The sequence below is a fragment of the Nymphalis io genome, chromosome 13 (assembly GCF_905147045.1).
Source record: "Nymphalis io chromosome 13, ilAglIoxx1.1, whole genome shotgun sequence".
Lineage (NCBI taxonomy): Eukaryota > Metazoa > Arthropoda > Insecta > Lepidoptera > Nymphalidae > Nymphalis > Nymphalis io.
In genome coordinates, this window is record NC_065900.1 from 11,478,995 (window position 1) to 11,493,604 (window position 14,610).

Consider the following 14,610-nt stretch of genomic DNA (forward strand, 5'->3'; position numbering starts at 1 on the left):
AACGGCAAGATACTCTTATATCGCCACGAATCCTCTCCGCCGCCGCTATGTATATAACGCGTATACTACATATATACTGCGTTGCTTCTTCGTGTGTGTGTATATATTTTTATTTAATTTACTTCAAATTCAATTATTAGTTTTTTTTTTTAAATCATACATTCATTCATAAAACATCAATTTCGTTGTTTCACATCTGCTAGGTAACTCTTGACGGCCATTTCATTTTTGAATTTAAAGTGATTTAGTCGTACAATTCAAACTTGGGACGCTTCCAAGCTGTTAGATCAACATAGGGTATGGCATTGTAGTCGTCACAGTTGTATTTCTGGTTGTATGAACTCTCCAACTCGAATGCTTTTTTCTGAACGTATCTGACATTTGTGTTGTCGCAGATCAAGCGAGCCATGGATGCTTTCTTTATTTCTTTCAATTGATCTGTGAATAAAGGCAACATATTGATTATTAATGTCCACGAGATCTATCTTAAATTTACCACACGTGACGAATCATAATAATTTAAAGAATTATTTTAAAATAAAAAACAGAAACTAAAGCCAGTTAGGAATACGTCCAATTAGTAAATAAAGGAAGTAGTTGTCTATGGGATTTAATCTTAACATATACTATAAGATATTATTTGACAGTACGCCAGAGAGCTATATGCTTAGAAGCCTGTGTAATATTAATTATGTGTGACACATAATCGAGATACAGATAAGAAGCCCTAATAAAATAATACTTAAATAAAATTTTAATTTTTGATTTTGACGAGCCGGTTGTCATGGTTGGTGGATGCTTGCCTTTCACGCCGAAGGTTGTGGGTTCGATTCCCATCCAGGACAGATATTTGTGTGCATGAACATGTCTGTTTGTCCAGAGTCTGGGTGTATTTAAAAAAGAAAAATAATATATGTAGTATGTATATCAGTTGTCTGGTTTCCATAGTACAAGCTCTGTACATGCTTAATTTGGGATCAGATGGCCGTGTGTGAAAAATGTCCCAGGATATAAATATTAAATACTTTGTTAAATGAGTGATAAATTACCTGGTGTGAACGAATGCGGCATCTCGCTGTTGTCATAGAAGTGTCTATCCCCAATACGAGTGCGATAGAACTGTTCCGCTACAATGCATTGAAATGTATGCCCGAGGATGGACCCAGCGACGTCCCCTTCCAAAGCACCACCGACAAATAAATCTATGTCATCTACAGATTCGTAGAATTTGGCAAGTGCGTTAATACGCTGTAATAGAAACATCTTTATTAGTTTTTTGGAATTTGATACGATATTTGTTTCCGTTGTGTATTGTAACTTACGTCTTGTGATATTTCACCCGCCAAGTCTTGGAATGTTCTTGCTCTTTTCAAGCCGCAAGTTTCTCTGTAATATATAAAAATAATCATATAATCTTATTTGAACTGATGATGTCCTCCTAGCAGATTTCAGCCAACACACCGTTCTCAAAGGATTCTAGCTAATTGCGCAAAATATTATAGTGCATAAGTGTGTGCGCAAACACTTTCTATTCCTTCATATAATCAAATGGTAATCTGACATGACCGGAAACAGTTCAAACACACCTGCGACCTTAAGTGTTTTCCAAGCCACCGCAGTTAAATTCTGGACTCTGAGCTGTTACAATTTCTCAACAGAAAAATCCAATAACTTTTTATTGACCCGATAAATTCGAATTTAACAGGATAACGCATTCAATTTTTAGAATGAATTGGTATTCCAAATATTGAAGAGAGTATTACTGTATTAAGGATACCATCAGATAAATGATGTCCCATTTCAACGTTATGTTAAAAAATATAAAAACTGTTTGTTTAAATAATAAATGAAACGTAATGATGTCAACACGAATATTTAAGACGCTCTCAATTACAGAAAATATTTATAGAATGAATCGTACCTGTAATCGTTGTATGAAGCAATTCCGTGATCTCTACCCCTCTGAATATCCATAGCGATGAGATCCAAACCCCATTTGTTACTAGATTTAAATAATAGATTGGTGATTTCGCCTGTACAATGAGGATCAGCCTCGCCCGCGCGATTTGTCACTATACCGCGTATGATATCGTCGAAAGACTCTGGCGTGGATTCTACCATACCCGGGTTGAAATAATGGTCGCTTAACCTGAAACCAAACGAATGTTTTCCACTCGTTATTTATTGATTAAAATAAAAAGCGTTATTACCAAAAAAAACTAACAGTTTTTAATATAAAAAAGATTTAGAATTCTTTCGATTAAAATTGTTACATTTGGAACTTACTTATACAAATAACCTGTCGCGCAGTTCGATGGGCAACTCATGATGGTGTCAGGTATAACAGTGTGTAAGAAACGGAATGCGGCGGCGCCGAAGCCATTAATCGCTCCGGGATTCACTTCCTCGTTGTAATCACGGCTATAGAGTGAACTGGGTGAAATCCGGTAGTAACGAAGATAGCTCTCCCCTTAACCAATCAAATGAATATTAGTTATTTTGGTATATGTAGGTAATGAACAGAAAAAATACTTTTTATATTTTTATTGTATTGACTCAACGAGTTAACCATAAAAAAATCTCCACAAAGTCTTACCAAAGTTCAAAGGCAACCATTCCTGATAAGTGATGTGTTGGATTTCCGCAATGACAATCTTTCTTGTCTCCTGGTATATTTTCTCATCAGTCCACAACGGGTTCAATGAGCTTAAAATGTCTGCTATGCGATTGTGTTCTCTAAGCAGCAACGTATGGAGCACAGCTAATGTTGGTGTCTGGTTAATTCTGCTATCTCCTACAATATTTTTTATCACACATTATTTTGTTTTTATATTTGAATATAAATTATCTCTTAGACTATATATTTTTTATTATTAAAGCAAATTATTTCAAACTCGCTAAACTATTAATCTGTATGTAAATATGTAGCTTAATTCTCTTCGAAAATAAATAGGTTAATGCGTTGAAAAAATTTGCTACCCAAAATTAAAAAGATAACACACATTTCCATAATTATAAGCTGACAAATAAAGAATGCTACCGTTTTAAATTCAAAACTATACAAGTAATAAAGTCATCATACCAGCCAAGTAACAAGGTTCCGACATATTTCGTAAGTCGCAAACAGCTAATTTATCATCAACGGATGGCAAGAAGCCTCCTTTACAATTTTTTCTCGTTTCCTCGCGCAATCTTCCACCGCATTTGCTCCGGAGCTTAGCAGCAAGTTTTGGATCAGAGCCATATATTGGGGAGCCGTCTAAAAAACTGGTCACTGTATTCATCTGAAATATGTATATAATATGTTTTTTTTTTATTTAATTTATAATTTATACATATGTGAATTTTCATGCTTTGAACGTTTCCATACCACTCTTATGTCCATCTTTTTAAATTATATTTCACTCACTCGACTCGACAAGAGTCAACAGCACACAAAAAAAAAAGAAAATCTTTGACAAGCAGACGAGAAAAAGATATAGATAACGTTTTGTCTTTGCCAATTTATATATAGATATGTTATTCATATTATTACTAAAAGATTTATAGATTAAGAAGATAATTTTAGTATTAGGCATATTTACGACATGGTCACGCTGCTTTTAATACCATACGTATTTTATACGTTATTATGGTAAAATTAGCTTGTACGATGAGTAACTTACCTGCTCCGCATGGCCTAAGCTGCAGTCATCCCTTGGTGTGGTGACACTTCTCACAAAGTTGAGGCATTTTATTCCGTGGTGTTTGTAGAAGGGATCGTCATCGGAAACACAAATTGGTATGCATTTGTCGTTCAGCAATTCTTGTGGTAGAACATCGCGACCGTTTCCTAAGCAACATTGAATTCCACCTTCATCTGAAAAAAAAACCAGTAAAGCTATTGTGTAAGAATAAACTCGAAACTCATCGCAACAGCAGAGTCGATCATACTCTGCTGAAATGTAAGAAATGTAAGAAATTAATATCGTGTAATAATTATAACGTGTAATGTATACACGCATCAAAATAGTGCGTCACCGTAAGTTGGTTTTCAATATCTCCCGAGTGAGATAGGTGCGAAGTGAATTTTTACAGAACAGAACTGCTGTTTAAAAAAAAGCATAAATAGTCAATTTTTTTTTATAAAAGGCAGTAATTTCAGCAAGAACAAAACAAAACAGTCTATCTTGAGTCTTATTTGTTTAAAAACATCAAAAATAATTACCAGTAACTTCCATGACTTGGAAAACGAGGTCATGTGTGATGAACTGTCCCCATTGCACGTTGAGATGGCTAAGTACACGACTGAAAATAGATCGATCTGCAAAGAGCCGTGTTGAAAGCAAGCGAGGATTGGGTAATGGTCGTCCGCTTGTTGCAACTGGCATCGCGTATATACCTAATGATGAAACAAATATTTTTGATTATAAAAAAATAATAGTTTAGCATTGACAGTATTTCCATTACGCGTTCTAAAACACGCCGCTACGCTGGTTCACCACTTGAACTCACTCTGGTTGTGTTGGATTAATATCCTATCAGATTATAAGATCGAAGTAATAGAGGGCGCACCTGTGTTTGCACATGCACTTGTGCACTAAAATATATCCGTTGCAGTCGTGCTCAGTATTGATCAAAAGTACATTATGGATATGACTGTCAAAGTGCTTATGTTATAATAAGTAAAAGTATTGATCAATGGTTCTCCTGACTGGCCTAGACCAGTCTGGGTACGGGCCTCAGGGTTGCCCCCCCTACCCGGGCTGCTCCTCCCCGACGGTTCATCCTTCGTGTCACTATGTTCTGGCCCGAAGGGCCAGGGTCATTGTGACACAGTGGCTGTTAAATCGGTTCAGTAGTAAAAGTATTATTATATGTTAATAGTTTTTTTTGTTACGTGATAATAGATGGCGTTAGTAGTAAGTTAAATCGCGCTTTAGTTTGTTATATTTGAATTACATAGAAGAGATTGTTTTGTATTATTTTTTGAGCAAAATTTAAATGCTGTTTCACTCAAACTACAGTGCAAAGTTTCTAGCACTCAAATTCGACCTTAATACTCTCATACCGCCTGCGTTTCAAATGTAAGTAAGAACATATTTTATTTGAATTTTTCAACAGTTTATTTAGAGCGCAGGCCATTTTCTACTGAAGTGGGATTGTATTACGTTATTGCAAGGGCGTGCCGTAAAAACGTCGTAAACCATAGATTATACTATTATACTTTTGTCATTATATTATTATTTCCTTGTCAGTCGACTATGAGCACTTTAATCACCATTTGACCCACATTCAACGTTATTGAATAAATTGGAGTATCTATATTTTTGTGTTCATATAAATACATAGTTTCGTATCGTCTAAAAAAGCTTTTATATATGATGCGAGACAAAGCTTGTCAACCCGTACGTAATTAGAATTTCAAATTTTGTCGACTTATTTACGATCCGCTTCACAACAATAACCGTTGTCTTCCCGTAACATATCGAGAGTTCCTCGATAAATATCGTAGGTGAAAACAACCGGAATATTTTACTATATCACCTTATTTTCAGAATTGAAAACAAATTAATTAATTAATTTAATAAACACACACACACACATTAACATCTGAATTTTATATACATATTTGAGCACGGAGAATATTTTTGCGCAAATTATATCGGATAACAGTTTACAAACAATCTTAAAGGCGTATTGCAATGCATGCCGACCGTGAGTTAGTAGAGTAAGTTACAAAAAATGTGTTTAAGAGAAAGACCAAACCATCAGCATATCTAGGAGACGTAAGCCTGGTAAACGGAGCGCCTCGTCTGCCCCACGTTGGGTGCCGCAGGTTGTTACATGTGCCGTCGATACTACGGTATTTATTGGAGCCTGTACAAGAGACGCTAACAGGCTTGCAGTATATCTCGTGGGGCTGTATGCATTGGTTCTCCAAAAACGATATGAAGGTGTTCGGAGTCACATCCGTCCTGAAAAAAAATATTAAAATGATTTGGTCGTATTGAACTAATCATATAAATCACTAATTCAAAGGCTATTGTTTATTATGAGTTGAACGGGAGAGGTTCAGTGTGACCTTCTCCGTAAATGCAATTTTCTGTTGATCGGCTGAGTAGTTAAGCGTAATAAACAAATAAATAAATTGTATTGACAAACCACCTTTCATATTTATAATATTATTAAAAATGATACTGATAAAATGTGTGTGTGATAAAATTAAAAAGTAGTAATTATCTATGAGAAAATGTCAATTTCTTGTTACTAAGTTAATAAAAGTAACTAATACTTATATGGCTTATTAAGAGATAAACGAGACTAATTAAAGACAACTAGTCTTTAATTAGTCTTAATAATACATAAATATGATAATTGTCCAAGAAAAACTACTTTCATACATTTAAAGGTTTTCGAAAAAAAAGGATTTCAATCAAAAATATCCCAGACAAAGATTTAATATTACATGTATCATATTATATTATATTGAAAAATATATCACATCTTACGTTGAGCACAATTTCATTTGCATAATCTTCGTAGCCGTAAGCAGCTCATGAGATACCTCAGACGCCTTCTTTGCATCACTCGGTAATTTCGAAGAGAAAAAATGCAAAAGAGCTGGTGAGCATGCTTCCAGACCGACGCCATTTTTTACGAGCCGATTAGCCCTTTTCTTTGCCTCACGTGAAAGTTCACGTCCGCATCTTAGACTATCGGATATCAGCTCAGATGGTATGTCTTCTTCCTCTGCAATATTATCAATTTTTTTGTTAACTGTACATATATAATAGAAGTAAACTATATGTAACTTATTAAGAGGCAATATAGCACCGAGAATGTAATACTTAGTACATATTAATTTGACTGCCTCGTGGTCTAGTGGCTTGAGATCTCTAGGATTCAAATCGATAAAAAGTTATCGGGCTCTTCTGTCGAAGATTCTCAGTAACAGTTTTGAGTCTAGCAGTTGTAAGTGTATACGGGAGTAACGAGTTAAGGAATAGAGAGTGCACCTGTGCATCGGTGAGAAGGTCATCGTCACCATCACATAATAATTATCGGTTTCAACTTTAGCTCTAATAGAGATAACTGTTAGGATTCTGTGCATATCCCATAATCAGGATCTGATTATTATTAGTTTTATAATTAACTGATTTTCGAATGATTAATTTTTTTATAAGAATTTATCTTGTGATGGTGAAAGAAAAAAATCTTAAGAAAACCTGCATGTTGTCAAGGGAAATTATTTCATACATGTGTATCAGTCACACTACCACCAAAGATGTTTTGACACACTTAGCACTAAGCTGGAGGAACAAAGTATATATATATATTTATAGAATAGGAAGGCAGACGAGCATATGGGCCACCTGATGGTAAGTGGTCACCAACGCCCATAGACATAGGCATTGTAAGAAATTTTAACCATCGCTTACATCACCAATGCGCCACCAACCTTGGGAACTAAGATGTTATGTCCCTTGTGCCTGTAATTACACTGGCTCACTCACCCTTCAAACCGGAACACAACAATACCAAGTACTGCTGTCTTGCGGTAGAATATTTGATGAGTGGGTGGTACCTGCCCAGACGAGCTTGCATATAGCTCTACCACCAGTATACATAAATAATGAGGCGTTCTACTGAAAAGAGTAATTCGTATGATAACTCATTTATAATTAATAAAAAATTAACCTGAAGATGACGAGAGAAACAAATCTTTGACCTTCGACGTTGCACTTGCTAAAATTGGACACACTTCCGATATAATATCATCAAAAATGAACTCCCAACCGGAATTCAAGCAACAAGTTACTGAAGAACTAAAAAAATATAGCAACACTGATATTGACAAAATATTTCTGCTAGAAAAAACAGTTCTTTTCGAAACCATTCTCGTATATAAATATCACACTACATTTAATTAATTTATATTAAAACTTTTTTCTAGCATGCTCTTTCACTCAATACTCTAGCCTAAATGAGTGATCGTCATTTGATTGTAATAAAAAAATGAATTTTGTGACGGAATAATCTCTCGTAACATGTTATAATGTGCAGGTTGAAAAAAAATACGTTAATATTATTTTAAATATGGCGTCACCTTATCATGTCACGTTTATTGCGTTAATTAATAAAGGAAATTATATGTGGATGGCATGTTTAGTATCGCCAAACGTTTCATAATCATCTGATTGCTTTACGATTGTATGAATAATGATTCCCAGAGTAATAATTACGCAAATGTTCAAATCCACTAGTGCTTGTTGTACGAACCCGCCGTCTTTGTTAAGATTCTAAGACGTGTTCTAACCGCTGGACCGTCCCGGCTCATAATCTAATTAGTATTCCAGAATTAAAAATAAATAAGACGTACAAAGATAGTATTTCAATGTTCAAAAATACTTAATAATATTAAATTAGCGACTTACCTTTGCACGGGTGCAATTTTGTAATAAAGCAAGTGACAAGTAGACTCTATTCGTTCAGCAAGACATTATTAACTAGTTATATTTATTTTAAAACGTTTTAAAATAAAACGTTTTAAAATCAAATAAAATATAAATTTAAATTTTATCTATCGTTAGCTTATTGTATAAGTATGAAAGAGAAATTGGTTTGAGTCCTAATTTTATTTTAAAAACAAAGATCAAAATTTGTACCCGCTTTATATTCAAATTTCGATGCATCTTTTAGTTTAAAAAGTTAATTCGTTTTAAATCTTAATTACTGACAACTCTTTGTTTTTGTTTTTTTTATTTTTATTTAAATGTTTCTTATTTCTGTTTTATATTTTAATTTGTAAATAAATTAATGTAATTTTAACTGCCGCCCGTTATACAACCATCCTTTTCGCCGAGAACCATATTTTTGTTTGCAATAAATAAATAAAATAATACGTGTTAATAATAAAAACATATTTAAAAAAATAAGATAAACCAAAAACTTTAGTCGTTTCGTCGTTTCTTTAAGATATATATTGCAGAATACACAAACACCAACTGAAAAACATATGATGTAAACATATCAGACGATATATACCTCAACACACATAATTTTTTGTAAACCATATTATACAGCAGAATTTGAAACTTTATGCAGTAGACAAAATTATGTGACTTTAAAATAGTTAAATATACTACATATGAAAGGTACAAAGCTAATTCTTTCGACTGCCTCATTGGTCTCGTGGTAATGTAAGGCCGCAGACCCCGCGGTCCAGTTATTGGGATTTTCTGTCGAAAATTCTCGAGTCTCGAAGTTAGAAGTATGTATACTCGTGCCTCGGAAAGCACGTACAGTCGTTGGTCCTACGCCTGAACTCTTTCCGGTCATGTCGGATTGCCGTCTCATCGGATAATGATAATTAGAGAATAGAGAATACACCTGTGTTTGCGCAAATACTTTGTGCACTATAATCTGCGGCGGGGCCGAAATCGATCCGAAGGACGTCACAATTTTCGATAAATGGTAGAGACATTAGCTGTGTAATAACTAATAACAAACGTATATCTTGGGTATTGAAATAAGGTCAGAATTTTATTGGGTATCAAAATGAAAAATTTTATATACAAATATAATATTTTATTAAAAAGCAAACTATTCTACCCTTAAACAAAAACCAAAACCTACATTCTCTAAACTGTTACAGTCTAAAAACGATTTCCACCCTTATTAGAATAAAGCAATTTTACATTATATAATAGTCGTAAATGAATAAACAAAATGCAACGTATTATATGACTACACGAACGATATTAAGCACACTATTATTATTATACAATAGCAATCAACTACTAGTATGTAATGATATAAAATAAACTATTGGGTATATCATTTTAGTTGGTTTACATAGAATTATGAATTTAGAAAACTACAGTGAAAATTATGCTTAAAATTAACTATTTACAGTAATAACAAAAGTGTATATATGTTATTTTAAGAAACCTTTATAATAAATTTAATGAAGTAGATAAGAGAATGAGGCGACAATCACAAGAACAGATAAGGTGATAAAATAAAATAAGAATATTTAACAGAAAAAATGAGTTTAACAATGAATTATCTTTCCGATTAATAAAATTATTTTCCCAAGATAAAACGTACGAAGTTTATATATAAGCTGTTTATATTGTTTTCGCACGCTACATACAATGTTATAGGCTTTGTTGCAATTGTGCTTTAACAAATTCTGTCCACACAGCGGACGCTTTAGTTACACAATAGCCATGAGGCAAATGTTACTCACGGAACAAGGAAATGTTTAACCTGTTTTTTTTTTAACACTTTTAACACACAATTTTCTTTACTTTTATTTTAATAATAACAAATTGTCTTTAGAGGCGCCATAATTGATTTCCACGATAAACTTATAGATATTAAAGGACATTAGCAGGAATAATATAATTAAAATTCGAGTCCATTAAAAATTTGGTTTCCAATTTTTTCAAAAAAAATCAAATTTAAATGATAAAACAAATTTTCCAAATCGGTTCATCAATGACTGAGTTCTTAGGTAAACATGAAAAAGTACAGTTGTATTTAGAACGTCCTTTTCTTTTGACAAATTTTGGAGTCGGTAAGTTTTTTTTTTTATTTATATCGACAATATAAGAACTCTTCGGCATTCACATTCGATGTGTTCAAAGTAATCTTACAAAATAATGACTATTCATAAGTTATAATTATATTAAAGCGTCTTAAACTTTAATGTAATGCTAAATTTAATTGTATTCTTATTAAATGTAAAATATAAAATAAATACATATTTTATAAAGCTTATATTTAATATATTATATTATTAGTATGTAATATATACATATAATTTGGATAATTTACATACTACCTATCATGTGAGCAAATTCTATCTGGAGCGTTTTAATTATTGTATTTTAGTTTTTTGGTTTATTAGATCCATCGGAAATATATATATTTTATTATCCAACAGGCGTTTTATGTACATTATCTACTTTATAATTGACAATTTAGAGTCACCGTTAGATACGTTTTTATAATATATATACAAATATTCTAATACGATTTAACTTTATTCTGAACTTTACTTTATTCTTAATTTTAATGTACAATTATTAATTATTGTTTCTATCAAATAAAAATACTCTCCGCATTTAATAATAAATAAATATAATTTCACTTTCAAGGGGATTTGACAGTCGCTCCGGGTCCCACTTGGCACAAAGGTTGTCTATTGCCATACAGCGCGGAAACGCGGCCTGCATTATATATATATATATATATATATATATATATATATATATATATGTGTCTATGTATATATATATATATGTGTATGTATATATATATATATATATATATATATATATATATATATATATATGTCTTAATAGCAATGACATTAAGCAATGTGAATATTTGCTATAATTATCCAACAGGCGTTTAATGTACAGATCTACTTAATAATTGACGGTTTAGTATAGAGTCAATGTGACCTTTTTCATTGCATTATTAAATAATTGTATTTTATTATATTAAATTACAAATGAGGAAAATGGTAAAATTAATTTATTTGAATGTTTCCAACGATGGGTGACGGTGTACACTATAAAATACTTAGAAGAAAAGTAAACAAAATATTATAACTTAAAAAACTACTGTCATTACAACCCATTATATTAATATATACATTATCATATATAAATCTAAAGAATCTGCGCATCATCATTTGCATAATGCCAGCTACGAAATTAGTTAAAACATTTTTTTACGAATAAAATCTTTATTTTTGCCTTCGAATTCTAGTAATAAGTACTCAATTACTGTGCAAAGACAAATGCACAATACGGAGCTCTTATACGCATAATATCCGGTCATCCTAATGTCAGAATGACATTTCGAAATTAAATTTCATTTTTAAATTTAGGTACAAAATATTTATACAAAGGTATTATCATAGTAGTAAATATTTATTGAATGCTGATAGTGTTATGCTAATCTGGCATTTTGTACAGTCTAGTTACAAATTCTACTTACTCATAACGGTTACAATACTTTCCCCATTCTATTCCGATCTAACTTCGATTGAATTGCAACTGGATCGTTGCATTAATAGAATAGGAAAACGGCTCTCAACAATTACGTTTCGATTTGATAAAGTGACAATTTGTTAGTTGAATTCCGCTGAAGGCCACGTTTGTTAAAACACGTTTATCTGATAATCTACCAGACCGATAAGAAAAAAATCGTTATGTAGCCCATTTATTGAGAAATGACTACATAACATTACGAAAGGACTCTCGGTGGCAGCTGGTTATTAATAAAGATTCATTTTTTAATTTAGCTGACAGACAAAGAGATTATTTTTATATTTTATTAATTATGGTATTGATCACAAAGCACTGAGTTGTTTCATTTGTGCGTGTGTGTGCTTTCCACAAACGTAAAGCTTTGGGTCGTGAAATAAATTCCTTTAAATGATTTTACATTCTCATGAGACGTTATCTATAAATATATTTTTTTATATGTAACTTCGTTCTAGTAATTGATAAGTAAGAACGTTGGTTAAAAAAATATGACATTGATGTTTGTGTAATCAATTATTTCATTATAAAAAAAATTACATAAGGAAAATTAATAGTATTTTATTTATTATATATTTTTACTGGTGGTAGGGCTTTGTGACACCCACTCATCAGATATTCTACCGCAAAACAGCAGTACTTGGTATTGTTGTGTTCAACGATGGTTGACATTTCTTACAATGCCAATGCCGGCCCGGCTTCGCACGGGAAGAATAAGGGTCACACATCGTAAAACGTGTAAATCATCACAAGCACGCCAGTAAAGCTTCCGGTCGGCATGATATGAAAATCCGTTAGGCAGTTTTTGAGTTTATCGCGCTCAGACAGACAAACAGACGCGGCAATGGCGACTTTGTTTTATATGTGATTAGAACTCACTTCGCATCTCACTCGCGAAATATTGGCAGAACTGAATCTAATAATACTGCTATTGTTTATCATTTTAATGTTATAATTATTATCGTGAATGTCGTATATCACTATCTGATTATTCGCGTGGCAGTTATTAGATTTTTTGAACCCCAATGTAAACATTGAAAGGGGGGAAACATCTATTATGAAGACGTAGAGCAGTTGGCTTGTTGCCATTAGAAACCTGAAAGCTGGCTTTTATTAAAACTGAAATTGCAATTATTATTTTTTATTTCAAATTAAAGTGTTGTAGAAACTGAGTTATGTGGACCATACGATCATATTACTTGTTTTCCTCGTAAAACAACATCGTTTAAATCGCGTGTGTGAGATTAAATTACCTGCCTACCTGATAATTAAAATAATCGTTTGTTTCTCGCTGGGTCCCCTTGTGTCAGGGGTCCATGCAATTGCATTAATTGTATTGCTATAGCTATGACTGTTGAGTTTCCAGTTTGTTCTTACCGGTACAATTAAAAAAGTGCAAACTCATTCTAACAATTACATAGATCATTACGAGCAATAAGGATATATGTCGCTGTAGTTTCCTTTATTACTACTACGTTATTCTAATTACAGTACAGTAACAGCCTTTAATGTCCCACTGCTGGGCTAAGTTCTCCTCTCCCTTTTGAGGAGAAACTTAAGAGCTTATTCCACCACGCTGCTCCAATGCGAATTGGTAGAATACACATGTGGCAGAATTTCAATGAAATTAGACAGATGCAGGTTTCCTCAAGATATTTTCCTTCACCGTCGAGTACGAGATGATAAACACAAATTAGGCACATGAAAAATCAGTGGTGCTTGCCCGGGTTTGAACCCACGATCAACGGTTAAGATTCACGCGTTCTAACCACTAAGCCGTCTCGGCTTCTCACGTCATTCTAATTAGTTATAGCTTAATTATACAGTTTAGTTAGACGTGACGACCAAGTGATACATCTCGTGAGACTTAACCGAGGATCGTGAGTTTGAACACGGACTTAGTTTTCATATGCCTAATTTATGTAGTATCTTGAGGAAATGTGCGTGTGACGGATAAAACTCTGTCTTTTTTATATAGAATAGGATGGTGGAAGAGCATATGGGTCACCTGATGGTAAGTGGTCACCAATGCCCATAGACATTGGCATTATAAGAAATATCAACCATCGTTTACATCACCAATGCGCCACCAACCTTGGGAACTAAGATGTTATGTTCTTTGTGCCTGTAATTACACTGGCTCACTTAACCTTTAAACCGGAACACAACAATACCAAGTGCTACTGTTTTGCGGTAGAATATCTGATGAGTGGGTGGTGAGTTTTATTTACTCCACAAATTCGGCTGAAATTTTTAGTGCGATTCATATTCGATGAATCTGCGCACTTTTATATATTCATGCAACCGTTACGGAGTTTTAATTAATTCGGACAAAACACAATACAATTAAATACAATTATATACAAATTATATACAACGAATATTGCTTTCTAGTGTAGTGTCATGTTGTTTACCTTATCTACTTATATTCTGGGTATATATAACATCTATTTATTTTTGTTACAGTTTTTATAGGTTATGTTTAAACAGTTTAATATTATTTTGTAAATAGAATATATTTAAAAATGATAAAAAAACTAAATGTACTTTGGTTTGTCACACAGTG

At 32.9% G+C, this 14,610-nt stretch overlaps 1 protein-coding gene across 1 annotated transcript; it reads right to left on the reverse strand.

Annotated features, from left to right (window-relative positions):
- Nucleotides 1-147: 147 nt before the first annotated feature.
- LOC126772672 (peroxidase-like) lies at nucleotides 148-7,879 on the reverse strand. Its single transcript, XM_050493122.1, has 12 exons — nucleotides 7,681-7,879; nucleotides 6,492-6,732; nucleotides 5,749-5,957; nucleotides 4,208-4,381; nucleotides 3,666-3,859; nucleotides 3,083-3,284; nucleotides 2,597-2,794; nucleotides 2,287-2,470; nucleotides 1,922-2,149; nucleotides 1,323-1,386; nucleotides 1,050-1,248; nucleotides 148-438 (listed from the first exon to the last, which is right to left on the reverse strand). The coding sequence occupies exons 1-12, from the start codon at nucleotides 7,877-7,879 to the stop codon at nucleotides 245-247; spliced, it is 2,286 nt and encodes a 761-aa protein (XP_050349079.1). The 3' UTR covers nucleotides 148-244.
- Nucleotides 7,880-14,610: the final 6,731 nt, after the last annotated feature.